General features: G+C 41.2%; 1 protein-coding gene across 5 annotated transcripts in view; it reads right to left on the bottom strand.

Annotated features, from left to right (window-relative positions):
• CTNND2 (catenin delta 2) overlaps positions 1–20932 on the bottom strand; it is a 942188-nt gene that overhangs the window by 43224 nt on the left and 878032 nt on the right. For all 5 annotated transcript variants that reach the window (XM_045441900.1, XM_045441910.1, XM_045441928.1 and 2 more), the window contains 2 exons: positions 6126–6336; positions 905–989 (listed from right to left, as the gene is read on the bottom strand). In XM_045441900.1, the coding sequence (XP_045297856.1) occupies positions 905–989; positions 6126–6336 (296 nt within the window). The remainder of the gene's footprint in view (positions 1–904; positions 990–6125; positions 6337–20932) is intronic.

Raw genomic sequence — 20932 nt, 5'->3', positions numbered from 1 at the left:
ATTAACGATGGTCTCTTCCCCTGTCCATCCACTCAAATCTATCATGGGATCATCAATCCTTGAAGCTATCCACATCTGCTGGTCCAAGAACAACAGAAACAACTTCTGAGACACGTTGTTAAAAAATTCTCCCCTTCTAACCCTGAAAGGAAAAGTTACACACCCTTTATTTACCATCACTTGGAAATGACATACAGAACAAAATTTCTAGATGTGACATTTTTCCCTTATGATTTTACACTTGAAACCATTTTGGGGATGAACACTTGCGACATGTATGATACAAACTCCCTCCTGCCTCCTGAGAGTGTGCGGGACAAATGCCTCGCCTCTGCCTCCTGATGTGCACCCATCATTAGGAACATCAGGCCTTTCCTACTGGGTGGTAACTCAGGGACGGTTGGGTGAGGCACACAGGGCAGGCTGTAGGGTCTTCTCCTCATTGCTCTTGGGCTGTGACACTTCTTGGCTTCCTGAATTGCTTTTTACATTTTTTTTTTCTGTCTTCTCTACACCATTATTGTTGATGTCTGTTTTTTTTTCTTTTTTTTCTTTTTTTTTGGCAAAATCGTTCAGTTCTTTAATTTTTAGTCTATTGTACAATATGGAAGCTCGGGAAAACAGTTACTTTCATTTCCGTGAGACAATCTAGGGTAAGACCCTATGCATATGGGTCTGTCTAATCCAGAAGGTCCATGGATCTTAGTGTATATTTGGGGACACTTGCTGACCCTTCTCTCCTGCTTCCTCATTGACTGTCCTGCTTTTTAGTTGTGTTTCCGTCACTCGGACTGTTGGACAAGCACTTTCCATATCTATAATGCACCTGGCTGTGACCAGATATTTTGTCTTTGGGCTCAGGGTCTGTGTGAACCAGGGACCAAGAAGGTAAAGCAAATCTTACCTTTTTGTAGAGACTCCTCAGATCTCGGTACTGCCACATGCTGTTTAGGACCTGAGATGCGGCCTTGACCACTTTTGGAGAGTGTCTGATAGAGAGAAGACACGTAAGATGGTAAAAGTGGGGCAGCTGGGTTTCAGACTGACACTGACTCATCAGGATCCAGCGTTTACAGAAAAAAACCACATCCGTATGGCCTCCCGGCTCTTTCCCTCCCACCCTTGGAAGTGCAAGGGATGGTCCACCCGTCTGCAACCTTCCTCTCATCGGCACACCCATGAGGGCAAGAGATAGGAACACAGTCAGCTTGGCAAAGAATTTTCAAAATGCAAAAGGAAGAGCAGAGCCTTGAGTCCGAATGCAAATTTAGTGTTTGACTATAAAGTGGAAAAGAAAGAAGAGAAACACACCGATCGGGAAGGGCCAGATTTGGGAGTTTTAATGGTAGTGTTGTGTAATATCTGTGTAGCAGCAAGAAGAAAAAAAATATTTTCATTTTCTCAGCTGAAGCTTGAGAGCATGTATAGTGTTGGTTCCGCATGCCTACGTGATTACAGGGAGCTGCTCTCCGTTTGCCGATGGTACCACGCACAAGGGACCGGCAGCGAAGGAAGATGTGTGTGCGTGCTCTCTCACATGGGTATACAGGAAGGCATAAGCATCTAGAAGTAAAGCCCTGTGTACAATTAAAGTTCCATCCTGCAGACCATTTTTTTTTGAGTCATGGCTTTAAAATCGTTATGAAACACACAACAGCTAAGTATTTCGACTTTTGGGTCGGTGCCAACCTGTGTCTCCAAACAGACACGAGGTCAATAAATCTGTGTTGCTTTAATGTGATCACATTCTTGGAAGTTATTTTGGCTGGTGGTGGCGGAAGCTATTAATTAATTACCTGTAGATTCTTTATTCTAATGGCCAATTCCATAAACAGCTGCACCCTCTAGTGGCTGTTAGTGCCACTGTGGCCTGTCTCAGGGGCTGGCGCATTTTTCTATAAAGGGTCAGATAATAAATATACGCCACTCGGAGGGCCATATGGTCTCGATCACAGCTACTGAGCCCTGTGACTGTACCGCTAGAGGAGTCATAAATAATACATCAGCGAGTGGATGTGGCTGCGTTCCAATAAAATGTTATTTACAAAAGCAGGCAGTGCAAAAGCAGGTGGGATGTGGCCCCTGGCCTGTAGATTGCTGACCCCTGGTCTATGTGTACGGTGACTCCTGGAGTCGGGCAGGACATAGCCATTCATGAGGACTCCAAGGTGAACCCACCTGAAGCTGACCAGTGGGGCAGTGGCCCAAAGATTCCCAGAAGAGAAAATCTGAGTTGGGACCAAAAATGCCTTTGAAATAAAATGGCTTTTGAAATAAATAGAAAGTGAGCAGATGGTTAGATGGGATGAGGTTGAGGTTGGATAGGAGAGCCGGAGTAAGTGGAGGTTGTAAGGACACGCATTTTGTGATGGAATTATGGGATGTTAATACTTGGTCAATTAAATGTCTGCTATTTTCCTGGGTCTTCAAGTTTGCGATTTAGACCAAGTAAGTTGAAGGTTCCTTCATCCACTTGCTTACTGGTGACAGTAACAGTCATGCTTACTATCTTTATCGCTGAGATGAAATACAATTTTGGCTGTGTTTGAAAACACTAGTTATATCATGCGTTTTCAAAAGAAAAAAAAAGTAGAGTTCTCATAAATTCAATTTTTTTCACTATGAAAGATGAAACGTATATACGTAACACACGTATTTTCCTTTACTAAATGCATGGTTGCTAAATGATTTCAGAATTTTTGTTAGTATCATGCGCTACATGTAATATTAGGTTCCTTTGATTTAAAGACAGAGAATTTTCATGGATACAGGTACAGGTGTGTGTTAACCTTATATAATCAATGCAGATCAAAGGTTAAATGTTATGTGTTGCTGTATTTTATCATTGTTAGCTAGGTATTTGTTCATGACAACAGTTAAGCAACTCTTGAGGAACATGCATTAATATTCAGATAGTGGTAAGGTAGTCGAGACACAGCATGCAAAAATTCTTCAGAAACTGTAATTTTTTTGTTTCTCCTTCTTGCTTGGGTACAAAATAGAAAAAGACTACAAATGTGTAATGAATAGCAGGTTTTAACCTTTCAATTAAAATGCCAACACATCACAGGGTCATAACATGCGAAGGTCAAAGACACATTGCTTTTTTTTTTTTATATATACTTTAATTTTGACCCATCACTAGACTGATACCATAGCAACTTCTACTTGAAAGACTATAACTATTGATTGAAGGACTGAACAATTGAGTGTTTCTAATGTGACAAGTGATTATAACCTAAGCCGCAATACACAGTTCCTTTCTGACAAGTAACGGTTGAGACTGTTAATGGCTTTTCTGTCTTATGACAAAATGCAGTGACACAGTCAACCCTATTTCCTATATAATTGTTAAATTTAGAAGAAAAAACCCAAATGTACTTTTGAAAGAGATAGATGTGACAGGATGTCCATAATGGGTGTTTAAAATGACGTGAAAAGAATAATTTAAGTTATCCAGACTTGAAAATAGTAAGTATAAGATTCCTATAAGAGTCATTGATGATTATACCACACCTGATCTTCACCAACGTTGTCAAATGAGGGGTGACTGCACCGTTGGTGCAATTCATCGTGGGTGTTGAGCACAGCTACTCAAAGCCGCAGGACCCCAGAACCCCAGTGTTGGTGGTTGTATTAGCAGAACACAATGAGTTGTACAGTTCAAACAGACTATGACTGGCAACTCACCAGTCCGACTCATTAATGGCATGGCATACTTTAAATTTCTGTATATTTAGAAATAAAACACATAAATACAGAGTCGTAGAGAGGCATGTTTTTCCACCTGTGCCTTATGCTATCTGGAATATACAAATCAGGTTTGAATTAAACTTATTTCTGTTAATAATTTTTAAGGACATTTTAGGGAGGGCAGGTCTGTACAAATTAACCAGAGCAAACTGCTCTCCCTCCATTTTTCAATGATTAATCCCCAATTTTAAAAACTCTCCTTTCAATAAAGAATTTCTATTTTGTTAAAACTTGTCGAAGGCCTTGGGAATCTCAGCGCCTAATGTCGTAACAGAATCGAGTGATAAGTGGTGAGTTTAGTGTTAAGATTCAGAACAGTTCTTCTGGATTCCTTTTAAGGGCAGTGAAAAGCAGTAACCAAATTCAAGTGTAGGTGGGAGATGAGGCTATCTGCAGTTATAAAAACCTTGTTTTGATCCCCAAATTAGTCATTATATAAAAAAGAGGTAAATCACATGGAAGGACGGCTGAGATAAGCAGGAAAGTAGGGAAGATGCCTGACTCAACCCAGTTCAGTACTGCTTATTCAACTCGTGTGTAAATCTCGACTATTAACTTTGGAAAAAAAGGGCAAGGGCTAATGAAATGAAACACATGACTTTCTTAAAAGAAATTTTCAGTCAAATCAAAGGACAGTTATGAGATCATCTATAGTGAAAGAAACTTCCCATTAACAATAATCAAGATTGGACAAGACCTATCAGGACCATTTTCTGGATTGGCATTGTGGATACACACTCTTTCATGGATGGTTTCCTGAAGTGATTTTTAGGTTAGTTTCACCAAGCAATCTTCTTTGACCATAGGACTGATAAAAACACCTCTTCTCTTTAAGGCCCATTTAGTGATGGATGCTACAGTAAGGATGTTCACACAATGGGAAGAAATTAACACACGCCAGACCACCCTCAAACTCTCTATTCTTACATTTCAGAGAAAAAAAAATCTTTGAACATCTCATGAATATGCACAAATAGGTCAGAATGTTTTGTGGACTATGGTTTTATTGTGTGTGTGTGTGTGTGTGTGTGTGTGTTTGCTTAAAAAAGCATTGACATATTAAGCTCTTAATGTTCAAAATGGGTAAGCATTTCAATTAGAGATTCCAAAGTTCTACAGAAGCTCTATGAAGAAGAAAACCATGTGGTTTCGTGTTTATGTAGAATAGCAATCTATTTTAAGTACAATATAATAACATACAATTCAAGCCAACTATCTATATGGCACCATTACTGCATGAGTCCTGTGGGGCTTCTCTACTTGATATAAAAAAGTATTCGAATCCTAATACTAAGCTGTTGATTGAACCTATTTGAAGGTCTTAACCAGAAACCAGAGACTTCTTTTATTATACAAGGGTAATATCCTGAATCAAATGAAATAATGAGAGAGAATTTCCAAATAGTCTCAAAGTACATCCTTTACAGCCCTTAATAATGGAAGAAAAATTATTTAGCGTTTAGTTGTGAACAAATGGGGGGAGGCAGGGAGTGGAAAGTCAAGAAGTAGACCTTGGGTAACAAAAGGTTACCCATAACCTCTTAATCTCATTGATTGCATTGAGGGATTTCTAGGAGGCAAAATTTAATTAAGGTTTGTGAATGTTTCTGTAACATTGACAGCTTGCTGATAGACTGACACCCTGGCTTCTGAAGATATGTTTTGGTTGCATGCAGCAAGATACCATTGATTCTTAAATCAAATGGGGGACATTTCCATTTCCTGGAAGTGCAGCTCGGCAGACACAGAGCCTTATCTTTCTTTATTCCACTAGTGTAGAAGTCCTTCCTTACCACCGTCCCCTCTGCAAAATTTCTATTCATGCTTTAAGACTTGATTATCACTTCTTGGATATTAGGGCAGCCCCTTCCTCAGTTTTAGACTGGAAAGGACAGGCACAGTGACTTGTTAAATTAAACTATTTGCCTCAAACGCATGGCTAGCATGGAAGGATGGCAGGTCAGCAATGAGTTCTTGGGCTCCCCACTGTGGGCTCCCTCACCCTCCTTGCATGGCTTGCTCCGTACAGCTGACGAGGGAAAGGGCATCATGAACACCCGGGCCTGCAACCACAAAGGAACAGCAACCACAAAACACTTTCACATACTCAGGTTAAGCGGGTTGTCTCTCCTAGTGTATGCATGCTGGATTGTCAAATGCATCTCTCCAGTATCATGGCAGTCACCAAGACTACCAGTTAAAATCAGCTTTCACCATGGGTGGGAAGCCTGGAAACCATTTGCTAGTTCCCTCCTCTTGAATATCCAATGACATTCAACAACGTTACCCATAACCAATGGATGCTGCGTATACTTAGAACCAATTCTACCAATACTCATTCCGCAGTGATATGAAGTCACCGTCTGACTTACTTATCTCCTTTGCTTTTGGAGATGCCAACCAACTTCTCGATGCCGCCCGCATCCCGTAAGGCCTTGGCGTTCTCCATGTTCTTGGTGATCACTTCGTGCAGGGTGCAGCAGACGGCTGTCACCGTGTCATCTGACATGGCCTTGCTCGCTGTGTTGTTGCTGTTGTTCCCACCTGGAAGCCTGTGGACGAGGTCTCGCATGGCATATTTGCCTTTGGGAGAAAAAAGTCAAGGGAAGAATTGAAATGAGGCCAAAATGGAAGACGGGGGGAGAGGCGATGGTAGGAACAGGGGAGAAAAACCGAGAACACAAGAGGCCACATTAATCCATTATTGTCTGTTTCTCATCACTGAAAATTCTCTGTTGGGTCACTGCTCTGTTGGGCATGGGTCACTGAACCCATACAGAGAACAGTTTTTCCCTCATGGTGAGTGCATGGACTTTCTGATGGATGTGGGATAGAATTTCTGGGCAAGTCAGTCCATGACTGTAAGCCTAGGCTTTTTAAACCTGTACAGCAAGAACACTAACGGTACCTATCTCACAAGGCTGTTGCAAAGATTAAATGAGTAAAAGTGTGTAAAGTATGTAAAACACGAGGAGTACTGAAGATGTGGGACTCTGTAGACGTGAGCTGTCAATGGTTCTTGAAGTCAAGAAAACATATGGTATTCGAACATCACATCAAAAATACCTTGATGGGAACTACATTGGGGCCTGAACTATTTAACAAGTCAGAGTCAAACCACGAACATATGGACAGCATGATCATATACGTAACTTCCGAGTTCTGGCCCTTATAAAACAAAGAGAAACACTCAAAGCAAGGGAGAGAGGCTTTACAAATGATGTATAACTAGGTGTCCTTGGAACTCTGGTAACCCAATGATCCACCTGTCTCCCTGATGGGATTTATTGTCTGGTTCTACCATATAACACTTACTAATTTGACACATTCCCCTTTGTGCGAAAAACAAAGAAAATAAAATCCAACTTTGCTTCCTTAATTTGCTTCATCATTATTAATCTTGCTGCTCTCAATGATACAGGTACTTATAATGACATCTTTATGGAGTACTTTTAGTTTACAAAGCATTTTAGGCATTACCAATAACCCTGCAAGACATTAATTCATCCCACCTGCAGCTTCCAATTCTGTTCCATTAATTTACTCCTGGAACTAAGTAAATGAGTGCCTGTAGCAAAGTTGGCTGTTCTTAAATTTTTCAGATGGAATTGGCACGTGTCCAAATTAAAATCCCTTCCTTGTCTCCTATCCCCCAATTAGACATATTTAGCTAGCTCCTGAAAGCCATTTGAAATACTTTTCCTCCACACATGTCCCTAAAGGATAGCCTCTTCTGCTGTTTAACCCTCCAGTGCGAGGTGCCTGGGGTAAGGAAAGGGAACTCATGGGAGAAGGCAATGACATCTCCATTCCAGGCATTAATAAATAAAACATAGGCCCATATCATTTTGGTATCTGCTCTTATCCTATGTTTAGGTGGCTTATTTTAGCTTGGGCCAAAAAAAATGCTGATGTCTAAATTACTGAAATAGGAAAATGTCTTCATTCACTTGATGGTAGCTGAGAAGTATCTGACAAAAATGGTTTGCCTGAAAACCCCCAAGCGTAGCATATTTATTTTCTAAAGACAATATCTAAAATAGTTAGGAGAAGATCCTTTGTGCATGGGCAGTTCTCTGAGCAACTTGCTGTATGTATTTATCATTAAATCACACTCGGCTCTGGCTAAGATTTTCCTCTTGCTGAGCTCAGCATGCCGGGGCTTCATCAGGTCATTAACCCCCAGAGATTATATCGTAAGGCAAATCTGAGTTCCACAGATGTGAGAAGATGGATGAATGGGGGGATGGATTAAAATTTTTCTTCCTAAGGGAAGTGATAGAGGAAGGGAACAGAAAGATATTTCAATCACTGGGCACACAGGGGCATTCACGCTCCTGACGGACTATGGAAGACTGTTTGTGACCTTGAACATCACTGAGGTTGAAAGCAAAAATGAAAAGAGAGAGAAGATTTGGCTGCAGCATTTTCCAGTTTTTGTTGTTACTGTCAGTTAAAAAGTTATCTCAGATAAATTTGAAGGTGTGTTTCATTTTGCATGCTTTCCAAATCCAAGAGCCGTGAATGAAATACAAGGTGTCCCCATAACATTCAGGTGACACAGGCAACTGCTTCCTCCCAGAGCAGCCTCCCCCGCTTGCCCCACGACGCTGTATAAACACTGTTTTCCATTCCATGGAGAATGATAGGAGTCACTGTCATATATTACCTACCACCACCTGTCAAGGAAACCCATTGGAATGATTTTATTTCTAATATTTCCAATACAGTTCACTGACATTTCACTGGACAATTGGAGATTTTTCATAGATCTATTTATTAGTCTATGTGGAGGGATACATTTTAGTCTAAATTTTTGACCATCCAAGTGAAGAAACAAATCAAGTAAAATCATTCCATAGAGGGGAAAACCTCTGGACAAAGTTTGTTAATTCTCTAAAGGGCATACAATTGTTTTACCCTTCGATTATGCTTCTGAGAAAAGAGGTCTTCTCATACTAGAACTTGAATCGTATCATCATGTGAAATTTGCATAGCAAGAATAGCTGTGTGTGTGTGTGTGTGTGTGTGTGTGTGTGTGTGTGCATGTGCGTGTGTTCAGAAACTTGGAGGTTAATTGGGTGGGGAAAAGAGAAAACAGGAGCATAGAATAATTACAGCTGTAAGTGACCTTGTGTGGCAGGCTAATAACAGAAGTCCAGGCAAGGGAGACTGCACTGGGGTTAGCATGGAGGGACTGACATGGGAAGTCAGCATTCAGATTTTGTTCTATAGGTTAGGGGAGCTCCAAGACCAAGTTGATATCTTACAAAGAGGATTCTGGTACCGCAAGAAGGAAGGTTTCAGAATAGAAAGAATGAAGTTTGGAGAAACGTGTAGTCTTTCTCTTGACAATAAAACTCTGTTTCTCTGAACTTCTGCTGAAATTCTGAGCATTACAGCACAAGGTGGCTTTTGCCTATAATTATTCAATGTCACATATTTTTTTTGTTCCCTAAGTTTCTAAACATTAGAAAGAGCTAAGAAGCCTTTGTTGCTACCAATAAATAAGAGGTACTCCCTCTTCTGCCCCCCAGTCAAGCTTTTGGGTCTCTGAGGTCTGAGGTTTCTTTGGAGGTAAAAGGAGTTAATCCTCAGGTGCCTGGGTGGCTCAGTCGGTTACGCATCCGACTCTTGATTTTGACTCAGGTTCATGAGATGGAGCCCTGCATCAGTAGGATCTGAGCTGACAGCATGGAGTCAGTTTGGGATTCTCTTTCTCCCTCGCTTTCTGCGCCCCCCCCCCAGTTTGTGCTAAACAAACAAACAAACAAACAAACAAACAAACATTAGAAAAAAAGGAGTTCTTGAGATTCTCTCTTTCCCTCTCTCTCTGGCCCTCCCCTGCCTGCACTCTCTCTCCCTCTCTCTAAATCAATAAACATCAGAAAAAAAGGAGTTAACCTTCTTTAGGAACTAATGTTTGTGCCACAGAGGCAATGAGAAAAAGTTGTGAGGCAGGTGAGCCAAACTGCAAGTTTTTCAGTCTAACACCACGAAGGGGATCAGGTCGGTTTTTGTTTGGTCTCAGTTTGGTTTCAGAGACAGAGATGGACAGAGGGAAGGCTCTTCACAGGCTAAGGAGGAGCGTGGCTGGATGCCCAGATGGATGGCATCTCCTTAGGAACCTGGAGGAGGAATACTGGAGGTTCTTCATGGGTCTGGAATGTCAAGGACACCTGGGGCCCAGCGGCGCCCTTGTGGTGCACTGGGATGCATGTGGGTGCAAAGGAGATCATAAGCAGACAGGTGTCACCTTGGCATTGAGTCTGGCAGGAGGCACGGGAGCCTCCGTCTTAGAATGAATCGCTGAGGCCACGGAAAGGCCAGTGGCATCAGCAACCACTGCAGATAGAGCCACTCCCCCTTTCTCTGGATGTGATTGGTTGAAAAATAACTGAATGGGACGGCACAGACTGAAAGTCACAGAATGATTCATTCATAGAATGATTCAATTAACAGGCAACTGTAATATTTTGCAACAAAAGCAAGGACTTGTGACCACAAAAAGGTGGCTGTGGGTCAGGGACAGGACAGCAGCCAGCCATCATGGAGAATCCCAGGATGAAACTAACACGTGAAACACTGGTGGTGGTGGAGGAATGGAGGAAAAAGGGGTCAGAAGTCTCTCGCTGGAACGAGGTGGGTCGTGAAAACCAAGTGAATTTAAAACTTTTAATAATAGTGGACAAGTTAGAGTCTATCGTACTTTCTTCGCACAAAGAAAAACACGCAGAATTATTTAACCTGATATGTGATATGGGAGAACAACACAGCAAGGTTCCATCAGGGAGACCCCACTGGTCATCAGGTTCCAAAGACGCCCAGATTTGTGAAAGCCAAGTGGATGCCTTGGCCTGCCTCCATTTGCAAGAACTGTGCTCCCCAGTAGCCACTGTCGTAGAATCGCATGTGAGAAAAAGAAAAGAAAAGCACGCTGCTCCCTCAGATTGAAACAAAACAAAACACAACTCCGCCACCACCAACACCACTGCCAATGAACAGATTGCTCCGTTTTGCTCAAGTTCCTGGTAGAGACGCATACGTGGGTCATTTCTTCTAAGTTACCTCATCTCTGATGAAAATAACACTATTTCTGGTGTGCAATTCTGGTATGAAATGACCAGCGGAGATATTATGAGTGTGTAAGAAATACCCCGAGTTTCCATCAATGACAGACTAACTGTAACCTTGTAACTTTGATACCCTTTCCTCCATGCACCTGTGTGCCTACCTGTGTCTCTGTGTGTTCCCTTTAAACACTTAAGTGTTTAAGATCTGTTGTGGGGTGCCTGCGTGGCTCAGTCCGTTAAGCATCCCACTCCTGATTTTGGCCCAGGTCATGATCTCACAGTTTGTGAGATGGAGCCCTGAGTCACGTTCTGTGCAGACAGCATGGAGCCTACCTGAGATTCATATTCTCTCTCTCTCTCCTTCTCCTGCTTGTGCTCTCTCTTTCTTTCTTGCTCTCTCCTCTCTCTTAAAAAAAAAAAAAAGATTTGTTGAGCTAGTTTTCTAAATTCAGAATCTCTAAAAAATGGAAAAATAAAAATATTTCTTTAGAATGCTTCTTTCTGGAATCATCCGTTTAGAGTGTTGGGCCCACAAAGGCGCAGATGGAACTGGGGACCCGAGCAACTATGCTGTCCAAGAAGGGCACTCTCTGCAGAGCAAGCACAGAGGAGGGCTGGTGGAGATTTCGTGACGGCGCCACAGGGCTCCGTTCCTGCTGGCTGCTTCTGCTCCTGGGTTGTCTGTCTGTTTATGATTCTGCTTCTATTTCCATTTCAGGACTAAGTTTATTTGTGGTATTGATTTGTGCACCACTACTCGGTTCCCCGTCGGTGGCACCAATATTGAGCAGTGCTTTGTGGTCTAGCCGCTGTAAGGTGGCTGACATCACAGAAGTCACTGGAGTCCCTTCCTACATTGATTATGTATCTCTTTTGATCATTGATAGAGTCCGCTGGATAGCTGGTCTTTGTGACGACTCACATGTCTTTCTAAACTTAAATCTCTCTCAAAGCAATGTTAGAGAAAAGATAAATTTTAACAACGGCTGGAATGGAGAGCAGTGCTGGGTCAGGAACATCATGACCCCTTCAACTGAGGCCTTAACACCTCTTTGACTTCTTTGTTTCTGGGGCTGCTAAGCCTGGCCCTATGAGTTTTTGCCAAGATGCTCTAAATTTACTCTTTTCTTTTCCAATTTTTCTCCTTCTTTTTTTTTTGTACTGTGGCAGAATACACATATCATAAAATGTAGCATCTTGTCCACTTTTAAGTATACAATTCAGTGATATTAAGTAAGTGTGTATTGGGCAACTATCACCACTGTCCATCTCCAGAACTGTTTTCATCTTGCAAAACTGAAACTCTCTATCATTAAACAATAACACCCTAACATTCTACTTTCTATCGCTATGATTTTGACTACTCTAAGTACCTCATACAAATGGAAGCATACAGCATATGTCTTTTTTAAAAAATATTTTTGAGAGAGAGATAGCGAGAGCACAAGTGAGGCAGAGACACAGAGGGAGACAGAGGATCTGAAGCAGACTCCATGCTGTCAGCACAGAGCCTGGTGTGGGGCTCGAACTCACGAACCATGAGATCATGACCTGAGCTGAAGCTGGACGCTTAGCCCACTGAGCCACCTAGATGCCCCTAGTATACATCTTTATGTGACTGACCTATTTCACTTAGCATGGTATCCTTAAGCTTCATCCATATCGTAGCATATGTCAACATGCCCTTCCTATTTAAGGCTGAATACTGTTCCATATATGCATATACCACATTTTGCTTCTCCATTCATCTGTTGACGGATACTTGAGTTGCTCCCTCATTTTAACTAGAGTGACCAATGCTGCTGTGAACATGGGTATACAACTCTTGTTTCACTTTCCATCTGTTTATGTCTTTGTGTTAGGTAGAAGCTAGACATGAGTGGTGGGAGGAACACCCTGGGGCAGAGTCCCAAGTCCTTGAAGGGGAATGACAGAGACACGAGTTGGAGGCAAGGATGGTGACAAATAAGCTACCCAGTAGAAGTCCTGGGGCACGACATCCTGACCTTGTGGCTTCCAAGACCTTGGGGCTGCCAGACCAAAGAGCCAGAACAGGTGCGGAGCACATGCTCTCCTCTTCCACATCTGCCCCAGGGTAATCCCTAGACTCATTATAATGCATTTGCATTGTGGGAACAGCCCCAACCAATGGAGGAAGGCTTCCATGACAGCTCCTCTACAAACCTTGTAGGGTCAAAAATTCCCCCTCCCAACCTGTGGAAGGAATCTCCCAAATCACTGGAAATAGTCCCTGTTAGAGACCACCCCACTGTAGGTCTCCTCCCAGTCCAGAGAGACCCAGTAACCCCCAATCCCAAAACACCCTAAAGGCCATTTCCACCTCATGCCCAGCTCTCCCACCTTGAGAGTGTACTTTCATGTTAATAAACTGGTTGGTGCTAATTTCCTTCTAGCTGTCATTATTCTGAGTGGAGACGCCCATGTAAATCTTGTGGGGACTCCAAGGATCGAGATCTCCATCCACATGACACAGACTCTCTCTCACCCGCAACATTTGGATCTAAAGTGAGTCTCCTTATAGACAGCCTAGAGTTGGACCATGTTTTTAAATCCATTCTGCCATTCTGTTTTTTGACTGGAGAGTGTAATCAATTTATATTTAAAATAATTACTGATAAGGAGGACCTTACTTGTGTTACTTTGCTATTTGCTTTGTATATAGATTATGGCTTTTTTTGTCCCTCATTTCCTGCATTACTGTCTCTTTTGTGTTTATTTGATTATTTTTATAGTGAAATGTTTTAATTCCCTTATTTATTTTTGTATATATTCTATAACTATTTTTGTTGTGGTTACCATGGGGATTACATTTAATACTCTGAAATTATAAAACTCTAAATTTATACCATCTTACTTCGATAACATATAAAAACTTGCTCATATGTAGTTCTACCCCCACCCTTTTCAGTGATGGACATCACAAAATTCCACCTTTGTATATCGTATGTCCAAAAAACATAAAATAATTGTTTTGGGGGGGTGGTGCTTGGGTGGCTCAGTTGGTTAAGTGTCTGACTCTTGATTCCGGTTCAGGTCATGATCTCATGGTTTGTGGAATTGAGCCCCACATCAGGCTCTGTGCTGACAGTGTGGAGCCTGCTTAGGATTTTCTCTCTCCCTTTCTCTCTGCCCCTCACCTGCTTGTGTGCACACTCTCTCCCTCTCTCTCAAATAAATAAATATTTACAAAACAGTTTTAAAAAATAAAAAAAAATGAATGTTTTTCTTAATGCATCAGTCTCTTAAATCATGTAGAAAACATGAAAAACAGGAGTCACAAACTGTCATTATAATAGTACTAGCTTTTATAATTACCCCCTGTATTTAACTTTACTAAGATCTGTATTTCTTCATATGGCTTTGAGTCACTTTATTCCAAATTTCAGGATTACCTTTCCTTGTAGGAAAGTTCTAGTGACAAACTCCCTCAGCTTTTATTTACCTGGGAATGTCTTTCTTCTTCACTTTTGAAATATGGGATTCTTGATTGATAGGTTTTTTTCAGCACTTTGAAAATATAGCCCATTACCTTCTGACCTCCAAAGAATCTGATGAGAAATCTGCTTATAATCTTAATGGGGATCTTTTTTTTTTTTTATGTGATGAGTCACTTCTCTTTTGCCAATTTCAAGATACTCTCTGTCCTAGTCTTCGGACAATTCGATTATGTGTGTCTGTATGGGTCCCTTTGGTTTATCTTACTTAGAGCTGGTTGAGCTTCTTGGATGTTTATATTCACATCTTTCATCAAATTTGAGAAGTATTCAGGCATTATTTCTTCAAATAATCTCTCTGACGCTTTCTCTTTCTCTCCTCCTTCTGAGACTTCCACAATGTGTATGTTGCTCTGCAACATTTTCACTTTTCTTCATTTTTTTTCTTTCCATCCCTAGGATTTGATGATTTCAGCTGTCCTGTCTTCAAGTTCACGGATTCTTCCGCTTACTCAGAGCTACCTCTGAATCCCTCTAGTGAAGTTTTCATTTCAGTTATTGTAATTTTCAGCTCTAGAATTCCTTTCTTAAATTTCCTTTTAGATTTTCTATCTCTTTAATAATATTTCAATTTTATCCCTACATCATTTGCTTGGCTTTCTCCACATCAGTTTTTAGTTCTTTGAGCATCTTTAACATAGTTGCTTTAAAGTCTTTGTCTAGTAGGTCTGCCATCTGGTCTTTTTCAGGGATAGGTTTGTCGGCTTATTTTTTTCCTTTGAGCGAGCCATACTTTCTTTATATGCCTTATGGGTTTGTGTGTGTGTGTGTGTGTGTGTGTGTGTGTGTGTGTGGACATGTGTACAAGTAGACACTGGAATCTTATTGTGGGGAATAAGCACAGGAACTCCCTGAGCTTGCACCGATGGAGGTTAACAAGGCATAAAGAAATAGAAAGCCACAGGATGTATGCATCAAAGATTCGGTAAAACAACATTAGGTAAACAGGGCAAAGGCCCCCAGTATAGGACAAAGGCATAGGAATAGGAAATCTCAGGATGGAAACATCCAAAATGAGGTAAACAAGATTAGGTATTCAGGGTGGAAATGTCCCCCAACTTAGTACAATAGCAGAAAGCTGCTTTCACAGGACGGAAGGACCAAAATAGGTAAACATGTAAACAGGGCTATAGACTGCAGCAAGGCAAAGTTGCCCAAAGCGCAGCTAATTAGCAAAAGAAGAGTGCCTCGTTGACCCTGAGGTAGCACGCTCTGTCTTTCTTTTCCCCTAGGCAGTTTAGGTAAACAGAGGTGGCACCTCGTTCCTGGTGTCAGGATTTTGTTTTGCATTGACCCAAACCCCAAACATCGCATATCTTCAATAACCCCTTTTCCCCTCATTCCCATGAATTAGTGTTCACAGTTTCATTGTCTCTTTGTGCACGCCTATCATGCTTGCAAGCCTTCTGATCCTAATAAAAATGGAGCAAGGACCCTGACTTGGGGCTCTTATCTCCTCCTGGACATTAGCCTCTCTCACATTTCAATCCTGCATCTGTTCTCTTGCTGGATAAGACAGAACTCCAGACCCAGAGTCTACGACACCTTATGTAACCCTGGAAATTAGATTCTTCCCCTTCCCCAAGTTTGCTGTTTTTTTAGTTTTTGTTTTTGTTTTGATTGTTATAGGCGTCCAGAGGATCAGCCTGAGGTATAAACCTGAAAGTCCTCTCAGGTCTTTTCGGAATTTGTGCCTTGCTCCAGGAATGTGGGGGGCTGTTAATTTCCTCTGCATATGCATTTGCTTATGAATCTCCTAGTCCTTAAAGTCTTGCTCCCAAAAGGGAAGAAAAATGAATTGAAGGGGAAGGGAGGGTTCCAACACTTGAAATCCCCTGGAAGTCACCTCGGCCAGAGGGGAAGGGGCTTGCAACAGTGTGAGGTGTGCAAAAATGGCTGCCTACCTCTGTGTCAGCACCTCCATTATCAGAAGCAGCAGTGATCAGATTGTAGATCCCTTATACTTGGAGGGCAGAGTCCTCAATGCCCACCCTGGTTCCCACCAGCTGCACACAAGTTGCTCAGGAACACATACATAGCTGCCTGCCAAGGGGTTTGGGGTGAGGGATATGTACTTGATACTGTGCTAAGAGCTGACATTGACTGAAATTAATATCACTATTTACCCTCCAAGTTTCCCTTGCAAGTTTTCAGCTTTCATTAGACTTCAGAGTTCCAAAATACATCAGATAGATTCTGCCAATGTGGGTAGCCAGATTCCTGGTGCTTCCTACTCTGCCACTTTGCCAGAATCCTCTCTCCACTCTGAAGTTACTTTTGATCGGTGGTTGAAGATATGAAAGTGAGGTGCTGATTTCAACGTGATTGTGTCTGTAGGCAAACGTGAAAAGAGCCTTTGCCCCCTTTGCCAAAGAGTGAGTACTAGCCTTTTACAATGCTCTGTCAATAGCCATAACTCTTTATATAATGTGACCAGGACCTTTTCTTTCTCCTTGGGGAATGACTGGCCCTCATGTATCATAAAATCTGTCACTGTATACATTATAAGGGTATCTATAAAAACAGTTTATTATGAAAGAGAGAAAACATATGCCAAAAAAATCTGTATTATAAAACTGGCTTCTGTGGCTTACAGACCAAAGAGGTGAAGCATTCAAGATGGCATTTCTTGGCTATTGAAAACGTTTGAATTCTTGTTCACATGGGAAAGTTCTGAATCAAGCTGCAGTTATTTCTTGTCTTTACACACTAAAGACTTATATTCGTATCTTCTGTCCCCTGAGAACCCTTTTTGAAATTGTCTTCCCCAAGTCTACACCCCATCGTCAAATTAATAAAACTTTAAACAATGTCTTTTACATCTAAAATCATCTTAGGGTTCCCGGACTGTTGCTGGGTAATATCAAGGAGTTTTCTTCCTGATTTTATAAAATAAAGATGCTGGAAATAATGAGGGATATTTGGACTTTTGCAGGTTTTTATTTGGTTTAATACCAGTGTGGGAGATGTACTTTCATCAGAATTCCAAGACAAAAAGACCTAGCAAATAAAAACCAGAGAAACTTGACCTCCACTTAATCATGACAAGTAGTATTATTCTGCCTCAGCACTTATGAACCTTCCACTTTGGTTAAAGCATGATTCCTTTTGTGTTAAAGAATGGCACAGGGATGGTCAACAAGTTTTTAAAAGAAAGGTTCAATTTCTAGGTTTCAAAGATCCTAATGTAATCTTTTTTTTTTTTTTTTTTTTTTTTAATTTTTTTTTCAACGTTTATTTTATTTTTGGGACAGAGAGAGACAGAGCATGAACGGGGGAGGGGCAGAGAGAGAGGGAGACACAGAACCGGAAACAGGCTCCAGGCTCTGAGCCATCAGCCCAGAGCCCGACGCGGGGCTCGAACTCACGGACCGCGAGATCGTGACCTGGCTGAAGTCGGACGCTTAACCGACTGCGCCACCCAGGCGCCCCAATCCTAATGTAATCTTTATGGGATAAACGATGAGGTCCTGGAGGTTTTCAGTGCCCTCCCTGTCCACAATGTATACTGACTTTCATGCTAGTCCCTAACACCTTATAAAGCTAAAATTGTCTCAATTTTGTTATTATTGGTTGTGATGAGTAATCAGAGCCGTTCAGCCCTATCATCAACGGGTGGGTTTTGGTTTTCTCTCATGCTTGCCTAAAGACCCCTGCAGGAACCACAGGTCTGTAATTGGGTCAGTTGGAAGAAACATCAAAATAGCCTGATTAAAGGGCTCCAACACATCCTCTTAACACTTGATAAAATAGAAAATAGGCTCTTGGCTACAGATGCCCCGCAGAAGTGATATCGTCAACCAGATGAACATCTCTCAGACTGCTAAGAGATTCAGTCAGGCTTTCCGGAACTCATTCACTTTGAAAGACTGCTAACTAACCCAAGATCAAGAGAACAAGGATTAATTACTTAGACTAAGTGAAACAAATTTAATTGTCGTTAATGTTCCACTTTGAATTGGGCATGTTAGAAGCTTCCTTATTTCTACTTCTTCTGTCTTTATTAAACGCTTGATTTCACAGGTTATGCTTCTAAAAACTTGATAAAACAATCTTTAAATAGGATTTTGTTGTAATTAATCATTCAGAATTCGGAAAAAATATACTAAAAATTTCTTAAAATAGGTAAGATAATAAATTACCAGGGAGAGTTACTAATAATTCTGTAAATATAATGACATGTTGATGGGTCTTGTCTACACAAGTTAAAACAGTAGTTAAATAATATAAAAAATTGCCTTGACCAATTTATTTACTTTCTTTGACCCTAGGTTTTCATGGAGAGAACTGGAATCTCTCTTCCTTTCTAGTAGAGCATAATTGAAAAAATCAAATCTGTATCCATAGATGTCACATTTAAGGGAAATATAATATAATTAGGCATGACAAGCCCATTAAAAGACAAGCACTTTTCATTGGTGGAATTAATGCCTACAACCTCCTCCCAGGCTTGGCTACTGCTGTATGACCCAAGGAGCCCTGCCCTCAGGCAGCATGGCCAGGGCACTGAAAAGTTACAGCTCAGAGAGATACAGGGGGAGAGGGTGAAGACTGGCAGAGGTTGACTCTGAGAGTTCTGGGTTACTGGTCCCTGTAGATGAGCTGAAAGGAAATGCAATATTTCTGCTGAATAACGTGGCCAAAATTACAAACCCAGGAGCTATATACCAACAAAACAAAAGTTAACTTCCAAGATTTATTATCATAGAGGTCTAGCTTTGATAACCATACAAAGAAGTCTTTGTGAATGAATCCACGCTGCTTGCTATCCGTACATCTGTGTCTGATCAGATAAAGTAAACCATCGAAGTGATGGATGGTCACAAATAACAAAACTGCTAAGCTGACATCTTCATCATAGGAGCAGAACTTCTGCATCAGGAGGGGCTGTGAAGGAGCACCGGTACCACATTCCGTCTCCGTCATGACCATGTGCATATCACGAGCTTATCACAGAGGAGAATCAGGAAAACAAGACAAAACCAGAAAATCAACCCAGGGAAACAAATCAAAAAAAGAAAAAGTAATACGGGATGGTCCTTCTAATCCTAGTACCCCAAAATGAATGTTTGGATCATTTGTTAGCAGTTGCTGACTTCCCAGATCAACTTTCTCTCTGACATTCACAGTACTGACCTGCGACAGATGCCATGATTATCTCGTGAGAACACCACTGTCCAGCATGAAGTGACCAACCAATAAGCTTACAAACCATGGTAAGATTGTACTTTTTAATTTTGTTATTCTTACTATTTTTATTTTATAGATACAGAGAGAGTGGAGAAGAGGGGTCTGGGGGGTGGGGAGAGCATGAGAGAGAGAGAGAGAGAGAGAGAGAGAGAGAGAGAGAGAGAATCTTAAGCAGGCTCCATGCTCAACATGAAGCCTGAGGTGGGGCTTGATCCCACAACCCTGAGATCATGACCTTAGCCAAAATCAAGAGTCAGATGCTCAATGGACGGAGCCACCCAGGCATCCCTGTACTTCTGTATTTTAAATGTGGAAGGCTGGTTCTTATGAAGTCTGGATGCCTTGCAACATTTCATAAGTAAAAATTCCTTTCTCTTGATGCTTCTGTCTCTACATTTCCCTTTCACAGACTGGAAAATAGTTGTGGCAACACCAACCCTCTGATCTAATCATGCCAGTCCCTTTTTCCCAGAATGAGACCTGTTCATCTCCACATCTAATCCTTCGCTCCTGCTGGGTTCGAATAAATATTTAAATGAGATGCATTGATTTTTCCAAACAATGAACCTTCTTTTATGGATCTGCCAGTTGCTTTAATTGATTAAAGATTTATCCAGGGAGAGAGAGAGAGAGAGAGAGAGAGAGAGAGAGAGAGAGAGAAAGGCATAGTAGAATGGGATAAGCTGGAGCCAAGGTATCAGTGGTTGCTGTGGGCAAAAGTTGAGACAAATTCTGGAAGAAACCCAAAAATTCCTTATGCTTTTTGTCTCAAAACTATGATTTGAGAAAACAAGTGCAGCCTTATAACACATATAAGGACCTATTTCACATGCCAGGATTGATAAGCAATTGGTCTGCGAAAATGATTCAAACAAGAACTCAGCCCTCTGAATGGAAATAATATTAAACAATGCAGAATTTTATAGGTTTCTAGTGGACGGTGCACAGTTCTCTCAAGAATTATTACCGCCAAATAAATAACCCCTTCCACCTGTTTAGAAGACAAAAGGAATTGTACCTTTTAGCACCTTGAGCTCTTATCCAGAGGATTTCACTGTGTTAGATTTTGAAAAAAATTGTCATACTTGTTGAGAAGTAAGGTAATGAGTAGAAATACGGACAAGGAGGTGGCTAAGATAAGCATATTTAATTTGTATAAGAATTGCTCTAAAAATAAAAATGGCAGTTAATTAAAAAATGGCAGGAAGCTTGCTGAAGCACCTTTTGAACTGGAAATAAGATGATTTTTGGGAAATACTGAAAATGAGTCAAGCAACTGATATGACACATTATAACAGGTTTTAAATAATTTGATTAAATATTTAGCATGATAGCCAAAAAAATTGTGCTAATTCATTGTCTAATTTTAGCAGAAAGGAGGTAAAGGTGAAAACTTAAACT

This window comes from Leopardus geoffroyi, chromosome A1 (assembly GCF_018350155.1).
Source record: "Leopardus geoffroyi isolate Oge1 chromosome A1, O.geoffroyi_Oge1_pat1.0, whole genome shotgun sequence".
Taxonomy (NCBI): Eukaryota; Metazoa; Chordata; class Mammalia; order Carnivora; family Felidae; genus Leopardus; species Leopardus geoffroyi.
The sequence above is the reverse complement of the archived record's forward strand: the minus strand, read 5'-3'. Positions and strand labels throughout refer to the sequence as shown.